The sequence below is a fragment of the Coenobita brevimanus genome, chromosome 102, assembly GCF_032717465.1.
Source record: "Coenobita brevimanus isolate Jiangsu-jjx chromosome 102, ASM3271746v2, whole genome shotgun sequence".
NCBI classification, from domain to species: Eukaryota; Metazoa; Arthropoda; class Malacostraca; order Decapoda; family Coenobitidae; genus Coenobita; species Coenobita brevimanus.
In genome coordinates this window covers 773,848-791,347 of record NC_137055.1, presented here as the reverse complement: position 1 = coordinate 791,347, position 17,500 = coordinate 773,848, and the positions used below count along the sequence as shown (strand labels likewise).

The 17,500-nt window shown below is 44.4% G+C and overlaps 1 protein-coding gene across 5 annotated transcripts in view; it reads right to left on the bottom strand.

Annotated features, from left to right (window-relative positions):
* The window catches only part of rols (zinc-RING finger and ankyrin repeat domain-containing protein rolling pebbles), a 656,798-nt gene that overhangs the window by 127,790 nt on the left and 511,508 nt on the right, over window positions 1-17,500 (bottom strand). The window contains exon 3 of one of the 5 annotated variants that reach the window (XM_080284587.1): window positions 1,005-1,048. The exons of 3 other annotated variants lie outside the window; for them this stretch is intronic. Coding sequence is in view for 1 of the 2 variants with exons in the window: in XM_080284585.1 (XP_080140711.1) it covers window positions 952-961 (10 nt within the window). In the remaining variant the exon portion in view is untranslated. Of the gene's footprint in view, window positions 1-951; window positions 1,049-17,500 lie in introns of those variants that run through there. One more of the 5 variants, XM_080284585.1, reaches the window with a different exon arrangement.

The following is a 17,500-nucleotide window of genomic DNA, read 5'->3' as shown; positions in this document are numbered from 1 at the left end:
CTTACTTCAGCACCTAGGGAAGAAAATGGGAGATTCACAGAGATAAGACCGCCATCATCATCATCATCACCATTATCATCATCATCATCATCATCATCATCACCACCGTCATCATCACCATCATCATCTTAACCCTGCACCCACAAGGAGAGAAAAGAGACAGATCAGTTGTTACAAAAACCATCATCATCATCATCATCATCATCATCACCACCATCATCACCATCATCACATTTTCACTGATACAAGAATGGGCAAGATCCAGAAAGAGGCAACATGGAAACACGAAGAGAGGATAACAATCATCACTATCATCACCACCACCTCAACCCAAGAACCACACACAAAGGAAAGGCAAACTCAAACAATACATGAACCATTACCATCATCATCATCATCATCACATCATCATCATCATCACTATCATCATCATTATAACTCAAGACCCACTAAAATACATGAAGGTAGGATGAAAAACTAAAAGCACATAATTTTGCACCTAATTTGTAGTAGGTGGTGGCGACCATCATCCACTCACTTGATGTAGTGCTGCCTACTTCTTCCTTAGCCTTTATCATTCTTTTTCTATGCCTGCCCTCCTATCCTCCTATTTCTCCCATCTTTCCTGTCACTTCTTATTGCTTTTCTTTCCTTTACAGGTGGCTTTACATTGAGTGACATGCCAAATGGTTTCCTATAAGCCAAGAAACCATTTACTACGCTGGGTGGTAACCATATGACTAAACCATACGTGCTCCCTACGTGTCAACAAGTGGGTTGGTGGAGCGTTAGTGCCCCTCCCCGTAAAACAACTAACTCAAAGTCAAATGGCCACCCCTTACGGAATGATGGCGTCCGGCAATAGATAGATAGATTGATAGATTTCTGATCTGATGCTAATTCAGGATGCAAAACACACACACAAACACAGCCAGCCAGCCAACCACACACCCGAAAGCATTACCACTCCTCTCGCTTCGCAGGGCGGGTGGAAAACAGCTTACCTTACAACATCCATGCTCATCACGCCATCACAGCCACAACATACCTGCAACATAGGAGGGCAAAGGTAAGTAAATAACACCTCAGGTAAGTAAATAACATCTCAGGTAAGTAATTAACATCTCAGGTAAGTAATTAACATCTCAGGTAAGTAATTAACATCTCAGGTGAGTAATTAACATCTCAGGTAAGTAATTAACATCTCAGGTAAGTAATTAACATCCCAGGTAAGTAATTAACATCTCAGGTAAGTAATTAACATCTCAGGTAAGTAATTAACATCTCAGGTGAGTAATTAACATCTCAGGTGAGTAATTAACATCTCAGGTAAAGGTAGGAAGGTGAAGTGGATATATTCTAACATCATCATCATCATCATCATCATCATCATCATCATCATCATCAACACCCTATTTCCTATTTACAAATGAGGTGATACAGAAATGGGAAAATGCACACACACACACACACACACACACACACACACACACACACACACACACACACACACACACAATCATCATCACCCTATTCTCAAACGCTTCCATCATCATCACCCTATTCCCAGACTAGAAAGAGAGAGAGAGAGAGAGAGAGAGAGAGAGAGAGAGAGAGAGAGAGAGAGAGAGAGAGAGAGAGACCCAACGGAGTGAGTCAACCTTAAAACGGAATTGAATCGATTAACTCTACGGGTGTTACTAGCCAGATTCCGTTGCTCTCTCTCTCTCTCTCTCTCTCTCTCTCTCTCTCTCTCTCTGCTGTTACTATTTTTGTCTTCATTCCACAGATTCACTTAATTATTCTCTACCTACCTGGCTACACTGTCGGTAACTACCTCATATGACAGTTTTTAGCCTGAGAGAGAGAGAGAGAGAGAGAGAGAGAGAGAGAGAGAGAGAAATAATAATAATAATAATAATAATACTAGTAGTAGTAGTATTAATAGGCCTAACAATAATAGTAGTGATGATGATGATGATGATGATGATAATAATAATAATAATAATAATAATAATAATAATAATAAAAACAGTTTACTTACACCAACAGTAGAGAGAGAGAGAGAGAGAGAGAGAGAGAGGCTCCCCTGGGTGTAGACGAGGGCAGCAGGTGAGGGATTAATCAGTAAACACTATTGCGGTGTTGATAGGAAGGGGCAGGTGGGGGGAAGGTGGGTGTGGGCAGGTGTAGGAAAGGGGAGGGGGTGTGTAGTGGGAGTGGGGAGGAAGGGGGTGTGTAGCGTGGGGAGAGGGGAAGGAGCCTGCAATAGAAGAGGGGAGAAAAGTGTGCACTGGTGGAGAAAGGTGTGTACATGTTGAGGTGGTGATGGTGGGTGGGGAGAGGGGAGTGTATGGTGGGGAGGTTGGTGGTGTGGAGGGGAAGGGAGTGGGTGTGGATTAAATTTAAGCGAGGGGGTGGGGGGAGTGTAGCGAGTGTGTGTGTGTGTGTGTGTGTGTGTGTGTGTGTGTGTGTGTGTGTGTGTGTGTGTGTGTGTGTGTGTGTGTGTGTGTGTGAGAGAGAGAGAGAGAGAGAAAGAGAGAGAGAGAGACGGGTAGCATATAATTACACTGCAAGAGAACACTATGAAAACAAAGACTAAGAAAGAAGCAGACAGACAGACAGACAGAAGCAGAAGGAATTACACTACCACACAGGAGAGGAATGTGGCAGATTAACACACACAGCCCTCCTTATAACCAGCTTTTATTTACATTCAATTAACATGAAGAGAATACAGCGATCAAAGTCCCTTATTCCATACATGTACTTTTTCTAACATTCATTTTACTCATAATCTACGTATCTATTGCCAGACGCCTTCATCCCGTAAGGGGTGGCCACAAACAAATCGCCTCCATGTCGCCCTGTCCCCCGCCACTTCACTGCCCTGCTCCCAGCTCACACACCCCCTCTCTCGTATACCTCTCCACTCCATCCCTCCATCTTATCCTTGGCCTCCCCCTTCCTCTCTCCCCTCCACCTCACTCACATACACTCTCCTCGTCAGTCTCTCACTCTCCATCCTCTCCATATACCTCTCCACTCCATCCCTCCATCTTATCCTTGGCCTCCCCCTCCCTCTCTCCCCTCCACCTCACTCATATACACTCTCCTCGTCAGTCTCTCACTCTCCATCCTCATCAAATGGCCAATATAAAAACAGCGAATTAAATTTCCCGTTAGCTGTAAAACTGACATGCCATTTTTTTCCATTCTATTTGTGTTTGTATGTGGATTAAGAACAGAAGAAATGTATACATGAAAAAGTAAGTTATCATTGCACAAGTGGATAAGTGGAATGACTGGAGAAGTGGACGAAAATCAGCAAGTGGATGGATTAAGTGAAATGACTGTGAGAGATGTGTGGATGTGGATGTGATACGAAGCGTTAGGAGAAACACACTGAGGTGGTTTGGCCATGTGGAGAGGATGGAGAGTGATAGACTGACGAGGAGAGTGTGAGTGAAGTGAAGAGGGGGAAAGGGAGGGGGAGGCCAAGGATGAGATGGAGGGATGCAGTGGAGAGGAATGTGAGGGGGGGGGAGCTGGGAGCAGGGCAGTGAAATGGCGGGGGACGGCGACATGGAGGCGATTTGTTTGTGGCCACCCCTTACGGGATAAAGGTGTTTGGCATTAGGTAGACAGATAGAGACTGAGAGAATACGTACAATCCTCCCAAGTGGATGAGGCTGAGAGGAATGGTGGAGAAAGTGATTATAATTCTGTACGTGGAATGGGGGTAGGAACATCTGGGTTATATTTAGTATGAGGAAAGTGGAGTAATGTGGCTGTTGGCAAAGGGGTACGCGTGTGTGGAGGGCTAGGTGGTGGTGGTGGTGGTGGTGGTGGTGGTGGTGGTGGTGGTGGTGGTGGCAGTGGTGGTGGTGGTGGTGGTGGTGACGGTGGTGGTGGTGGTGGTGGTGGTGGTGGTGGTGGTGGTGGCAGTGGTGGTGGTGGTGGTGACGGTGGTGGTGGTGGTGGTGGTGGCAGTGGTGGTGGTGGTGGTAGAGTGAGGCGACGAAGATGGGTGTGCAGTGTAGTGATGGTGGTAGTGTACTGATGTATGTATGTAAGCTGGTGAGTGGGCAGGTAGGCTATGTAGGTAGGTAGGTAGGTAGGTGTAAGTAAGTAGGTAGGCAGATGCACAAGGAAGAAATTGAAGGACGTAAGAATGACAAACAGACAGCCAGGGCATTGATAGATAAAGAGATAGATATAGAGATACATAGATAGATAGATAGATAGATTGACTGATTGATAGACAGACTGACTGGCTGACTGACAGACTGAAATTCAGGAAATAATCAACACAATAAAGCGACAAATGAGAGAGAGAGAGAGAGAGAGAGAGAGAGAGAGAGAGAGAGAGAATGGGGAAGCAGGCAGCAGCAGGTGGGGACAGGTAAGCATTAGGAAGTCAGGAGGAGTACAAGGAGCAGACATTAGCAGGGAGAGCAGACCACAGCAGACATGAGATATATATTTGAGCAGAGCAACGCGGGGCAGAAAATATTGTGCTCGCTGACAGTAAAACCAAAATACCCCTGGACGGCAAAGCAAGAGATATACAACAGGTCAACTCTGGAACTGTCTCCCTCTGTCTGTATTTCCTACTTCCTATGATCTCCAGTCTTTCAAACGCAGTGTGTCCAGGCATCTCGAAATGAACGCATCTTGAATTTGGCTCTCTTTTGTATTGTTTTTTTCTTGGAGGGAACGTTTTGCGGGCTCAGCCTTTGGTTCCTTCTTCCTCGCATAAAAAAATAAGGTAGTTCGTACATAGCGCTTCCCCTTGTAACACACCAGGGAGCATCTTATATCCTGTGGGGACGGCTCAGTCTGCTAGTGTGGGCGTTGGAGTGGTTGTGGGCGTAGGAGAGTATATAAACATTGCAGCTGGTGTGGGTGTGGGAGTACGAATTAAATGATGGGAGACAGACGCTGATAACGCTACTTGATCCATCCTTCCAGCACTGGTGATATCGACCCACGGAGTAGAGGTGAAGTGCTATGTATGGACCACCTTGTATATTCAACGTGCAGTGGAAGGAGGTGCCCAGACAGACAGACAGACAGGCAGACAGACGTGAGCAATAATTCGTGGACACTGCTGGTTGTGGCGATGAAGATTGAATCGCTTCTGTGACGGCATTACGAAGCACACAGCGAGAGGGAATGAGAAGGAATGATACTCTCTGATGTATGGAAGGCCAGAAGACACGATTCTGGCAGAGGACTGTGGGCGAACTTTTGCTCACGACTGTACACTTATGACACCTGACACAACGTCTACTCACGGCTGTACACTTATGACACCTGACACAACTTCTACTCACGGCTGTACACTTATGACACCTGACACAATGTCTACTCACAGCTGTACACTTATGACACCTGACACGACTTCTGCTCACGGCTGTACACTTATGACACCTGACAAGACTTCTGCTCACGGCTGTACACTTATGACACCTGACAACTTCTTCACACGGTTGTACACTTCTGACACCTAACACAACTGCTCACGGCTGTATACTTACGACACCTGACACTTCAACTCACGGCAGTATACTTATGACACCTGACACAAACACCGGTACCACCAAACCACTTCTTACACCAGTCACCCCCACTCAACGGTAAAGCCAACCCTTTCAAAGCCGGGAACAACTCTATGTGTAGTCCAGGTAAACAACGTATTTCAACTTCACAAACCCCTCAGCATGACAATCCCTTCAACCCCTCCCTAAAGCTGAACAAAATCGTCTGGCCCAAGCTTATATACAACAGAACAGACAATCCCTCACCAGCACTCTATTCCGTCATGCAGAGGGAGTGAGTTGGGGGGAGGGCAGTCAAATGGTGGGTGACAGAGCGACGTGGAGGCGTTTTGTCTGCGGCCACCCTTTGCGGGATTAGGGCGTCGGGCTATAGATAGATAGATAGATAGACATTCTTCCTTCCCCTCATACTTTACTATTCTGTGCTTTATTTTGCTAACACTTAAGGACTTTTTACACGGCACCTTCCATCGCTATAGGAGGCATGTAAGTGAGCTGTGTATGTGCTGTGTAAGGTCTGAGCTGTGTATGTGCTGTGTAAGGCCTGAGCTGTGTATGTGCTGTGTAAGGCCTGAGCTGTGTATGTGCTGTGTAAGGCCTGAGCTGTGTATGTGCTGTGTAAGGTCTGAGCTGTGTATGTGCTGTGTAAGGCCTGAGCTGTGTATGTGCTGTGTAAGGTCTGAGCTGTGTATGTGCTGTGTAAGGCCTGAGCTGTGTATGTGCTGTGTAAGGCCTGAGCTGTGTATGTGCTGTGTAAGGCCTGAGCTGTGTATGTGCTGTGTAAGGCCTGAGCTGTGTATGTGCTGTGTAAGGTCTGAGCTGTGTAGGCTATGTGCTGTGTAAGGTCTGAGCTGTGTATGTGCTGTGTAAGGTCTGAGCTGTGTAAGTGCTGATTCACCCATACACTGCAGGTCCCGAATGTGTGTGTGTGTGTGTGTGTGTGTGTGTGTGTGTGTGTGTGTGTGTGTGTGTGTGTGTGTGTGTGTGTGTGTGAGAGAGAGAGAGAGAGAGAACCTTTATGATTTACGAGTTACGGTAAATACACTGAAGTTGTTAGGTGTCGTGTGTCAAGTGGATGGGTGTCGTGTGTCAAGTGGATGGGTGTCGTGTGTCGTGTGGATGGGTGTCGTGTGTCAAGTGGATGAGAGTCGTGTGTCAAGTGGATGGGTGTCGTGTGTCGTGTTGATGGGTGTCGTGTGTCAAGTTGATGATGGGTGTCGTGTGTCGTGTTCATGGGTGTCGTGTGTCAAGTTGATGATGGGTGTCGTGTGTCAAGTTGATGATGGGTGTCGTGTGTCAAGTTGATGGGTGTCGTGTGTCAAGTGGATGGGTGTCGAGTGTCGTGTTGATGGGTGTCGGGTGTCAAGTAGATGGGTGTCGGGTGTCAAGTTGATGATGGGTGTCGTGTGTCAAGTTGTGTTGATGGGTGTCGTGTGTCGTGTTGATGGGTGTCGTGTGTCATGTGTTGATGGGTGTCGAGTGTCAAGTTGTGTTGATGGGTGTCAAGTTGATGATGGGTGTCGTGTGTCAAGTTGATGATGGGTGTCGTGTGTCAAGTTGATGATGGGTGTCGTGTGTCAAGTGGATGGGTGTCGTGTGTCGTGTTGATGGGTGTCGGGTGTCAAGTGGATGGGTGTCGTGTGTCAAGTTGATGATGGGTGTCGTGTGTCAAGTGGATGGGTGTCGTGTGTCAAGTTGATGATGGGTGTCGTGTGTCAAGTTGATGATGGGTGTCGTGTGTCAAGTTGATGATGGGTGTCGGGTGTCAAGTGGATGGGTGTCGTGTGTCAAGTGGATGGGTGTCGTGTGTCAAGTGGATGGGTGTCGTGTGTCGTGTTGATGGGTGTCGTGTGTCAAGTGGATGGGTGTCGGGTGTCAAGTGGATGGGTGTCAGGTACGCCAAGCAACATGTTACTGGCAGCATGACAAAAACCACTACCGTTCCCTCTTATCACCCTGTTCCCCCGACACCCTCCCTCCTTCCCCTTCCCTCCCCCATACACCCTCCCTTCCCCTTCCCTCCCCCATACACCCTCCCTTCCCCTTCCCTCCCCCATACACCCTCCCTTCCCCTTCCCTCCCCCATACACCCTCCCTTCCCCTTCTCTCCCCCATACACCCTCCCTTCCCCTTCCCTCCCACATACACCCTCCCTTCCCCTTCCCTCCCCCCTTCACCCTCCCTTCCCCTTCCCTCCCCCATACACCCTCCCTTCCCCTTCTCTCCCCCATACACCCTCCCTTCCCCTTCCCTCCCCCATACACCTCCACCCTTTCCCTCCCCCATACACCCTCCCTTCCTCTTCCCTCCCCCATACACCCTCCCTTCCTCTTCCCTCCCCCATACACCCTCCCTTCCTCTTCCCTCCCCCATACACCTCCACCCCCTCCACACCTCGCCACAAACGAGTTCTTTCACACACTCTTGCAAGTTCCTTTAGATGGTCCTCAGCAAGTTGACTGTCGCATAAACCCACTTACATCTGGCCCTTGGAAGACTATCTCACCCAACTAATTTATTTCTATGCAAGAAAGAAGGAACCAAAGGCTGAGGGCCCACAAACCGTTCCTTCCAAGAAAAAAACAAAAGCAATACAAAAGAGAGACAAATTCAAGATCCGATCATTACGAGATGCCTGGACACACTGGGTTTGAAAGACTGGAGATCATAGGAAAAAGGAAATACACAGGGAGACAGTTCCACAGTTGACCTGTTGCATAAATGAAGGACTGGGAGTAACGCGTAACTCTTGCATTAGAGAGTTGGACAGAAAAGGGATGAGAGTTTGCTGATAGACGGGTGCTACGCGCCCGTCGTAGAGGTGGAGGAATGCAAGCAGACAGTTCAGAGGAGCAGTGACCATTGAATTAGCGATAGAAAAGAGATAAAGATGCAACAGTGCGGCGAAGAGACAGAGGTTGAAGGGAGTCAGTAAGAGGAGGAGAGTTAATGAGACGAAAAGCCTTTGACTCCACCCTATTGAGAAGATTTAGAGTTACGTGTCATCAGGTATCATTATTATTATTATTATTATTATTATTATTATTATTATTGTTATTATTATTATTAAAATTATTATTAACCCTAACAGACCTAGGCTTACACATTAAATACAAGAGGTGAGGTAGGATCTTGCCAGAATGAGTAAGAAAGTAGACTATGTTACGAGAGAGAGAGAGAGAGAGAGAGAGAGAGAGAGAGAGAGAGAGAAACTATAAACAAGAATCACACAGTCTCCCACACATCATTCTCTACAGCATAATAAATGGGGTAGATTTTTTTTAACCATCCAGACATTAAGCTTACACTCTTGATAGGCTCATAGCACCCGTCTGGCAGCAAACTCTCATCCCTTTTCTGTCCAACTCTCTAACGTAAGAGTTAACCGTGACTCCCAGCCCTTCATTTATGCAACAGGTCAACTCTGGAACTGTCTCCCTCGGTCTGTATTTCCTACTGCCTATGATCTCCAGTCTTTCAAATGTAGTGTGTCCAGGCATCTCGAAAAGAACGGATCTTGAATTTGGCTCTCTCTTGTATTTTGTTTTTCTCTTGGAAGGAACAGTTTGCGGGCTCGTGGCCTTTGGTTCCTTCTTCCTAGCATAAAAAAAATATATGAGACAAAACTTTAAAAGACAAATAACTGTGTACAAGTTAAAGTATTTTGGTATTACTTAAAAAATGGAAAGTGAAGGTACGACACTACAAAGAAAAATGCTACATAACACAGGTTCAAACTTCACTGCAGTATAATTCCCCATGACAGGAGATCGAGCTGGCTGGATGAATGTTGTGAGGAGAAGTGCATGATCAGGGATTTGGCACCCCTTTTTAACGTGGCAGCGTCCGGATTGACTCTATCGGATACGTTTATGTGAAGCTACAGAACGTGGTGAATGTTTTTGGCGTATCCGATGGAGCCAGGATTCCGGGGGCTTGGATGATGAGTGAATGGAAGCGTGGCCCATTGGACTGGGCAAATTTGGGCTGTCTGGACATTGCTACTCCTCACCCTGCCCTAGGGTGGGAAAGGAGGTCCGGATGATGATGATGATGATGATGATGATAATAATAATAATAATAATAATAATAATAATAATAATAATAATAATAATACGGTAATAATAATAATAATAATAATAATAATAATAATAATAATAATAATAATACGGTAATAATAATAATAATAATAATAATAATAATATAATAATAATAATAATAATAATAATACCGTAATAATAATAATAATAATAATAATACGGTAACTAATAATAATACCGATAATAATAATACCGTAATAATAATAATGATAATAATAATAATAATAATAACAATACGGTAACTAATAATAATACCGGTAATAATAATAATAATAATAATTCAACATGGAAATTATGAACAGCAGGGCCAAAAAGTCATCCCAGTAGAGGAAGGAAAGAAAAAATTCACCTTCTATAAAGTCAGCAAACACCAGACACGGAATAAGAGATGTTGTTGTGAATTACATCAATATAAACATCTAATATTACCCACTAAATGTAAACAGTACTCCCCATCTAACGGAATATCGATCTATCTATTGCCAGACGCCTAAATCCCGGGAGGGGTGGCCACAAACAAATCGCCTCCATGTCGCCCTGTCCCCCGCCATCTAATGCAATATGTATGGTGAAAATAATACCAGACACCAGTGAGAATAAATCGTAACTGGTGTACGTTAAGATCCCACGAGACCAGGCAGCGTTTTTCCCTACGAACTGACAACTGGATTTAACGGTATTGACAAGAGAGAGAGAGAGAGAAGCTTGCGTAACCTCACTCACCTGCACATTACAATTACAACCTCCATCTCACCCTTGCCTTCACCTCACACCCTAATCCCACCCTCACCCCACCCCACTCAACACACCCTAACTGATCCCACCATCACCCCGTCCCACTCAACACAACATTAATCCCTCCAATCCCATAATCCCACCTTCACCCCACACTCAACACAACATTAATCCCTTCAATCCCATAATCCCACCTTCACCCCACACTCAACACAACAGTAATCCCTTCAATCCCATAATCCCACCGTCACCCCACTCAACACAACAATAATCCCTTCAATCCCATAATCCCACCGTCACCCCACACTCAACACAACATTAATCCCTTCAATCCCATAATCCCACCTTCACCCCACACACAACACATTAATCCTTCCAATCCCATAATCCCACCTGCACCCCACCCCACCCAACATTAATCCCTTCAATCCCACGACGCGTTTTAAATCCTATAACGGCCACCTTTCAAAATCTTAACGGGCCATTCGCGCGTCTGGGAGTTACAAGTTTAAAATATCGACACTGAAGATTTTTGTAATATTAACATTATTAGTTTTTTCAATAGATAAATATAATGTGAAAATTGCTCTGATATATTATAAAATACTTGTGGAAAAATATTATGCATCAGTTTCGCCGTAGGATGGAGTGAGAGACTGACGAGGAGTGTGTGAGGTGAAGGGGGAGGCCAAGGATGAGATGGAGAGATGGAGTGAAGAGGTATATGAGGGAGGGGGTGTGTGAGACGGGAGCAGGGCAGCGAAATGGCGGGGGACAGGGCGACGTGGAGGCGATTTGTTTGTGGCCACCCCGTACGGGATTAAGGCGTCTGGCAATAGATAGGTAGAGTTTCGCCGTAAATAAGGTACCGTACACTATCGAAGACCATCCATCCGTTTGCAGCTAGAGTGCTTATTACGTATTTCCTTATTACTGCAACATCACAACACAACACAAACCAAGTAGCTGGGATTATGCTACGTCAATTTCCACACAATGTTTACCGGTATCTATTTTAAACGTAATTTATGCCAACACGAAAATTATTACTGTCGATATTCACAGAGGGGTGTGTGAGACGGGAGCAGGGCAGTGAAATGGCAGGGGACAGGGTGACGTGGAGGCGATTTGTTTGTGGCCACCCCGTACGGGATAAAGGCGTCTGGTAATAGATAGACAGATATTCACAACTTCCTTGCAGACAAAAACTCGCAACTGATCAATTCACTTTCAGAAGACTTTGAATTGCTGGGGTGAGACGCAAACCTGTATTCTCATTGGTTATGGAAGCTCCTTAACACCTCTTCCCATGCGATTTAATCTGCTTATTACCCGTTACTATCCCCTTCTGTCACTTCATTCAAATACCACCATACCCAGCATAAACATACCGGTACAAACTGATATTAACCAGCCGTATCCAAAAATAAATCGCTAAGGAAGAGGTGCTAGGGAGCTTCCTTAACCGAGGAGAATTCTGACCACGCCTTTGTTACCCCTTTCACTGCCAAAGATCTTCCCACGGTTTAATATATTTGTTTAATGTCAATCTGATCACACATATACAAAAAAGTCTTGTGGAGAGGATGGAGAGACTAACGAGGAGTGTATGTGACTAGGGTGGAGGGGAGAGAGGAAGAGGGAGGCCGAGGATGAGATGGAGGGATGAAGAGGTATATGAGAGACGGGGGTGTGAGTTGGGGGTAGGGCTGTGAAATGGCGGGGGACAGGGCGACATGGAGGCGATTTGTTTGTGGGCCACCAATTACGGGATTGAGGCGTCTGACAATAGAAAGACAGACTGCATGATTTAAGGCATGGTTCGAAATAGCCTATGTTACGTTTTTTTTTTTTCTCTCTCTCTCTCTCTCTCTCTCTCTCTCTCTCTCTCTCATACCTGCATACCTGAACACACCTGAACACTTTTGAACATACCACTTGAACACTAACTCTTGAACGCACCAGCACTTGAACACTTACTCTTGAACACACCAGCACTTAAACACTTACTCTTGAACACACCAACACTTGAACACTTACTCTTGAACACACCAGTACCACTTGAACATTTACTCTTGAACACAACAGCACCACTTGAACACTTACTCTTGAACACACCCACACCACTTGAACACTTACTCTTGAACACACCCACACCACTTGAACACTTACTCTTCTTAAACACACCCACACCACTTGAACACTTACTTTTGAACACACCACCACTTGAACACTTCTGAACACACCAGCACCACTTGAACACTTACTCACAAACACACTAGAACACCTTGAACTCACTTATGAAGACACCATGAACACTTGAACACTTAACCATGAACACTTGAACACTTAACCATGAACACTTGAACACTTAACCTTGAACACTTTAATACATATCACTTTACTACACTGAATTCTTAAGCTGCTTACTGTACCTTATTGAGTTATTGATCTGTGTGCTGACCTTTTAACAGTAACATAGCTTTAGATGGCTTGGTTAGGCTACTACTACTACTACTATTATTATTATTACTACTACTATTACCACTACTATTATTATTACTATTACTACTACTACTACTACCACTGCTACTAATACTACTACTACTACTATTACTACTACTACTACTACGGTATTCTTATTATTATTATTATTGTTACTACTACTACTACTACTACTACTATCACTACTACCACAACTCCTTATGCTACTACTATCATCATTACCACTACTACTGCTACTACTATTACTACTACTACTACAAATAAGTTAGCACAATACTGACAGTCATAGCATGTAATACTGTAATAACAATAATAATAATAATAATAATAACCATCATCATCATCATCATCATCATCATCAAATTCCGACTAATCATCATCATCATCAAACGTACTATACCAACAATCATCATCATCATCATCATCATCACTACCCTTCTCACCTAAATGATGGAAATAGGCAGACCCAATAGCAATGAACTTAAGGAAAATACAAAAATCCATCCACCAGCCTCACCACCAAACCACCCCACACAGTCAATCACACGTCATTCCTCCCCAAGTCACAGCTCCGTCTCGCAATAACGATTTACACGGTTATTTAATGTGGATAAAATAACGCAAAGCAATGAACGAATATTATTAAAACATATTGATTTGCCTTATGAGAGACAGGGGTGTGAGCTGGGAGCAGGGCAGTGACATGGCGGGGGACAGGGCGACGTGGAGGCGATTTGTTTGCGGCTACCCCGTACGGAATTAAAGCGTCTGGCAATAGATAGATAGATCTTCCTTATTTCTTCCCTTCGACTTTCCTTATTTTCTCCCTTCGACTTTCCTTATTTCTTCCCTTCGACTTTCCTTATTTCTTCCCTTCGACTTTCCTTATTTCTTCCCTTCCACTTTCCTTATTTTCCCTTCGACTTTCCTTATTTTCCCTTCGACTTTCCTTATTTTCCCTTCGACTTTCCTTATTTCTTCCTTTTAAATGTGACGGGAGTTTTATTCTTTTTCATTTTCTTTCATTCTTCTTCCTTGCAAACATCTAACCTTCTGGGAGTAAAATAATTCCCTCGAGAAAAGTTGTTACGAATCTCCTCTTAGTTTAATAAGAATCGAAAATACGACTCCACAAAATAGGCTACATTATTATTATTATTATTATTATTATATTTATTTTTATTATTACCGTCCTTATCATCACCATCATCATCCATATTATCATCATTATCATCCTTTTCATCACCATCATCATCCTTACTATCATCATCATCATTATTATCATCATTATCATTATCCTTACCATCACCATCATCCTTATAATTTTCATCTTTATCACCACCATCATTATCATCATCATCATCATTATTATTCTCATCATCCTTATCACCATCATCATTCTTATCATCATCACCATCACCTTTATTATTACCCATATCATCACCATCATCATCCTTATCACTACCATCCTTATCATCACCATCATTTTCTTCTTCATGACCTTTTTCTCCACCTACCGACCTGACCTTTAAGCTACATAAATACCAGTGATAAATAACGCAGTACTCACCTTCACTGGGGGGTGCTGGGGCTTTACTGCGAGTGAGGAAATCCTTCACCATCGTGGAGGTGTTTACTGCGGCTACCTAACTCAAAATTTACCTGCCTTCAAAGATTCAGGGCACAGTTTTTCATAGTTGGAATGACTAGAGGATCAGTGGCTATATCACAGTTACACACACACACACATACGCGTTTACCTCCAGGCTTGGCACATGTAACACAGTACACTATCGCAGTACACTTGTCACTTCATAAAAACACTTCACATCCACCTGCCACGCTAAGCACTTTTAACTTATCCTGGTACGTAAACAAAGGCACAATCAACATTGGCAATGTATGTAGCAGCGAGGCAGACGACACACACACAGAACACGCTCGAAATTATAAAAATCCTTCGTAGCAGGGGTGAAGGGGAGCCCAGGTAAATGGTCCATGGTAGAGACGCTTTGAACACACCCTTCCCCTCCCGCCTCGTGTACTCGACTAACCTTGCGTTCATTCAGTGATCTCTTCTCCCTGCCCATGACGTCACCAAGCCCCGCCCACACCCCGGCCACTCAGCGAGCACCACAACTTCATGTAAACAACTCCCAGAGGATTCGAGAAGATGGAAATTAGTGCTGAGTGGACATCTAATATAGTCTATACACTCGACCCAAAAGAATTTATAACAAAAAGATGGTGAGAGAGGCATGGGCAGCGTCGAGAGGAACAGATGGAGCGAAAGATTGAGATGAATGTGCCAAGATCTGGGGAGAAAGTACCGGGCTACTCATAAAAAATAAAATAATATCAACCGCGTCTTTTTATATCTTGTAAACACACACTTGCCGAAGGATGGGAAACTGTGTGATGCTGACAGCTTATACGAGAAATGATTGCCAATTTTCAGCATTATAGATAAACTGATAGATATAGATAGATGTACGGAGAGACAGATAGACAGACGGCATCGTACCAAAGAAGCGAGTGGAGATTCTTACAGGTCCCCCTTCGCTTCATAAAATCGCTACGAAAACAAAAGGAACAACCTGGACAAACAGACTGGCAGGAAAATCAACCCGACGACGTAACAGCAAAGGTCACAGGTAAACACACACACACACACACACACACACACACACACACACAAGGCCGTATACACAATAGGAACAAGGAAAATAATACCATAACGCGAAATGAACGGCACAGTAATAAGATTCAAGCCACAACTTTTTCGTGTGTGTGTGTGTGTGTGTGTGGTGTGTGTGTGTGTGTGTGTGTGTGTGTGTGTGTGTGTGTGTGTTCGCTCATACACTTACCACACACTTCACGACCAAACTAGAGTGTATAACAACGTGAATAATAGGGGAAAAAACGCACATTTAGCATATTAATTCTGTGCTTTGGAGTCTCTTGTCTCGTAAAAACTGGCTAAGATCCTTTGTGAATATCGTCCTTGATGTTGTGGCCCCAGCATCATATGAGAAATTATCCCAGTGGACTGAAGGCTTAATGTGCCCACTGCCCTTCTCCCGCTGTTGACCATCTTCCTTTCGGGGGATAGGTAGCCAGCTGAGGGACGTTTAAGGAGCCAGGGAATTGCGCCGCCCGGTCATATCAGTGCCACCACATGAAGGCGTCCCTCTCCACCACCTTGGCCCCTCCTACTTGACAAATACATCGTCCATCCTTCTCCCGTACTCCGCCATCATCCTTTCGGGAGACAGGTAGGTGGCTGAGGGACGTTTGAATAGCCAGGGAATTGTGCGGCCTAGTCATATCAGTGCCACCACATGAAGGCGACCCTCTCCACCACCCTGGCCCCTACTGCCTGACAAATAACACCGTCTTGGAACGAGCTGGTCTCCGCCACAGTAATCAGGCGGTAATTTTCAAAGGCCATTTCTCATAACGCCGACGACTGATCTAATTTGGTGACTGGCAACTATGTGAGGGCAGTGGTATGCTCCTTTCACCTCAACTTGGCCCAGATTTTCGTCCTTTTTGCAGCTTATTTCATGTAGATCAGTGGCAGAGACAATACTATGGCTCTACATCCTCTCCATAGCACTTCCTCGTGACCAGCATCATATTCCAGCGTTAACTTCTTATCACGCATCAACACTCAAGATGGAGAGATGGCAATTTTAGGCCAAGTTCGTGTAAAAGGAGTATAGCAACACAGAGACGGCAATTTTAATCCGTTAGAATGAAAAAAAAAAAATGGTGATATGGAGAGGGTAACTTTAGGCCAAGTTAGAGAGAGAGAGAGAGAGAGAGAGAGAGAGAGAGCAATAATATAGAGATGTCAACTTTAGGCCAAGTTAGAGTAAAAAGAATATAGTAACACACGGATCTTTCCTCACAATGGCCGTCTACCAAAAACCAAAATTTGTGCTGAACCCCTCACCCCCCCCCCCAAAAAAAAAAAGACCCAAAATTTCCCCTCCTGTCCTCTCAGCACTCTTTCCAGTTCCGTCTGAAGAAAATTGACAGCTGACGAAATACACTGAAACTCCTATCCCTCCTAAAGCAGGTTTCAAAATGTTCGCCTTTTCTCCTATGTATTCGTTCAAACTTTGGGAAGATATTTGTCTTTAGCTCGTATTCTTGTCACTTAAGGAAGCTCCCTAACACCTCCTCCTTAGCGATTTATTTTTGGATATGAGTGGCTAACATCCTTTTGTACGTTATTTATAAAGCGTATGGCGATATTGGATAGATTTATGTAACAAAGAAAAGTAGTCAGGTGCAATACAAAAATAAATCGCTTAGGAAAAGGTGATAGGGAGCTTTGGAGTATGGCGATGTTGGATGGATTTATGTAACGCAGAAGAATAGTCATACGCAATACAAAAATAAATCGCTTAGGAAAAGGTGATAGGGAGCTTTGGAGTATGGCGATGTTGGAAGGATTTATGTAACACAGAAGTCAGGTGGAATACACAAATAAATCGCTTAGGAAAAGATGATACGGAGCTATGGAGAATGGCGACATTAGATTTATGCAACACAGAAGAAGTCAGGGGCAATACACAAATAAATCGC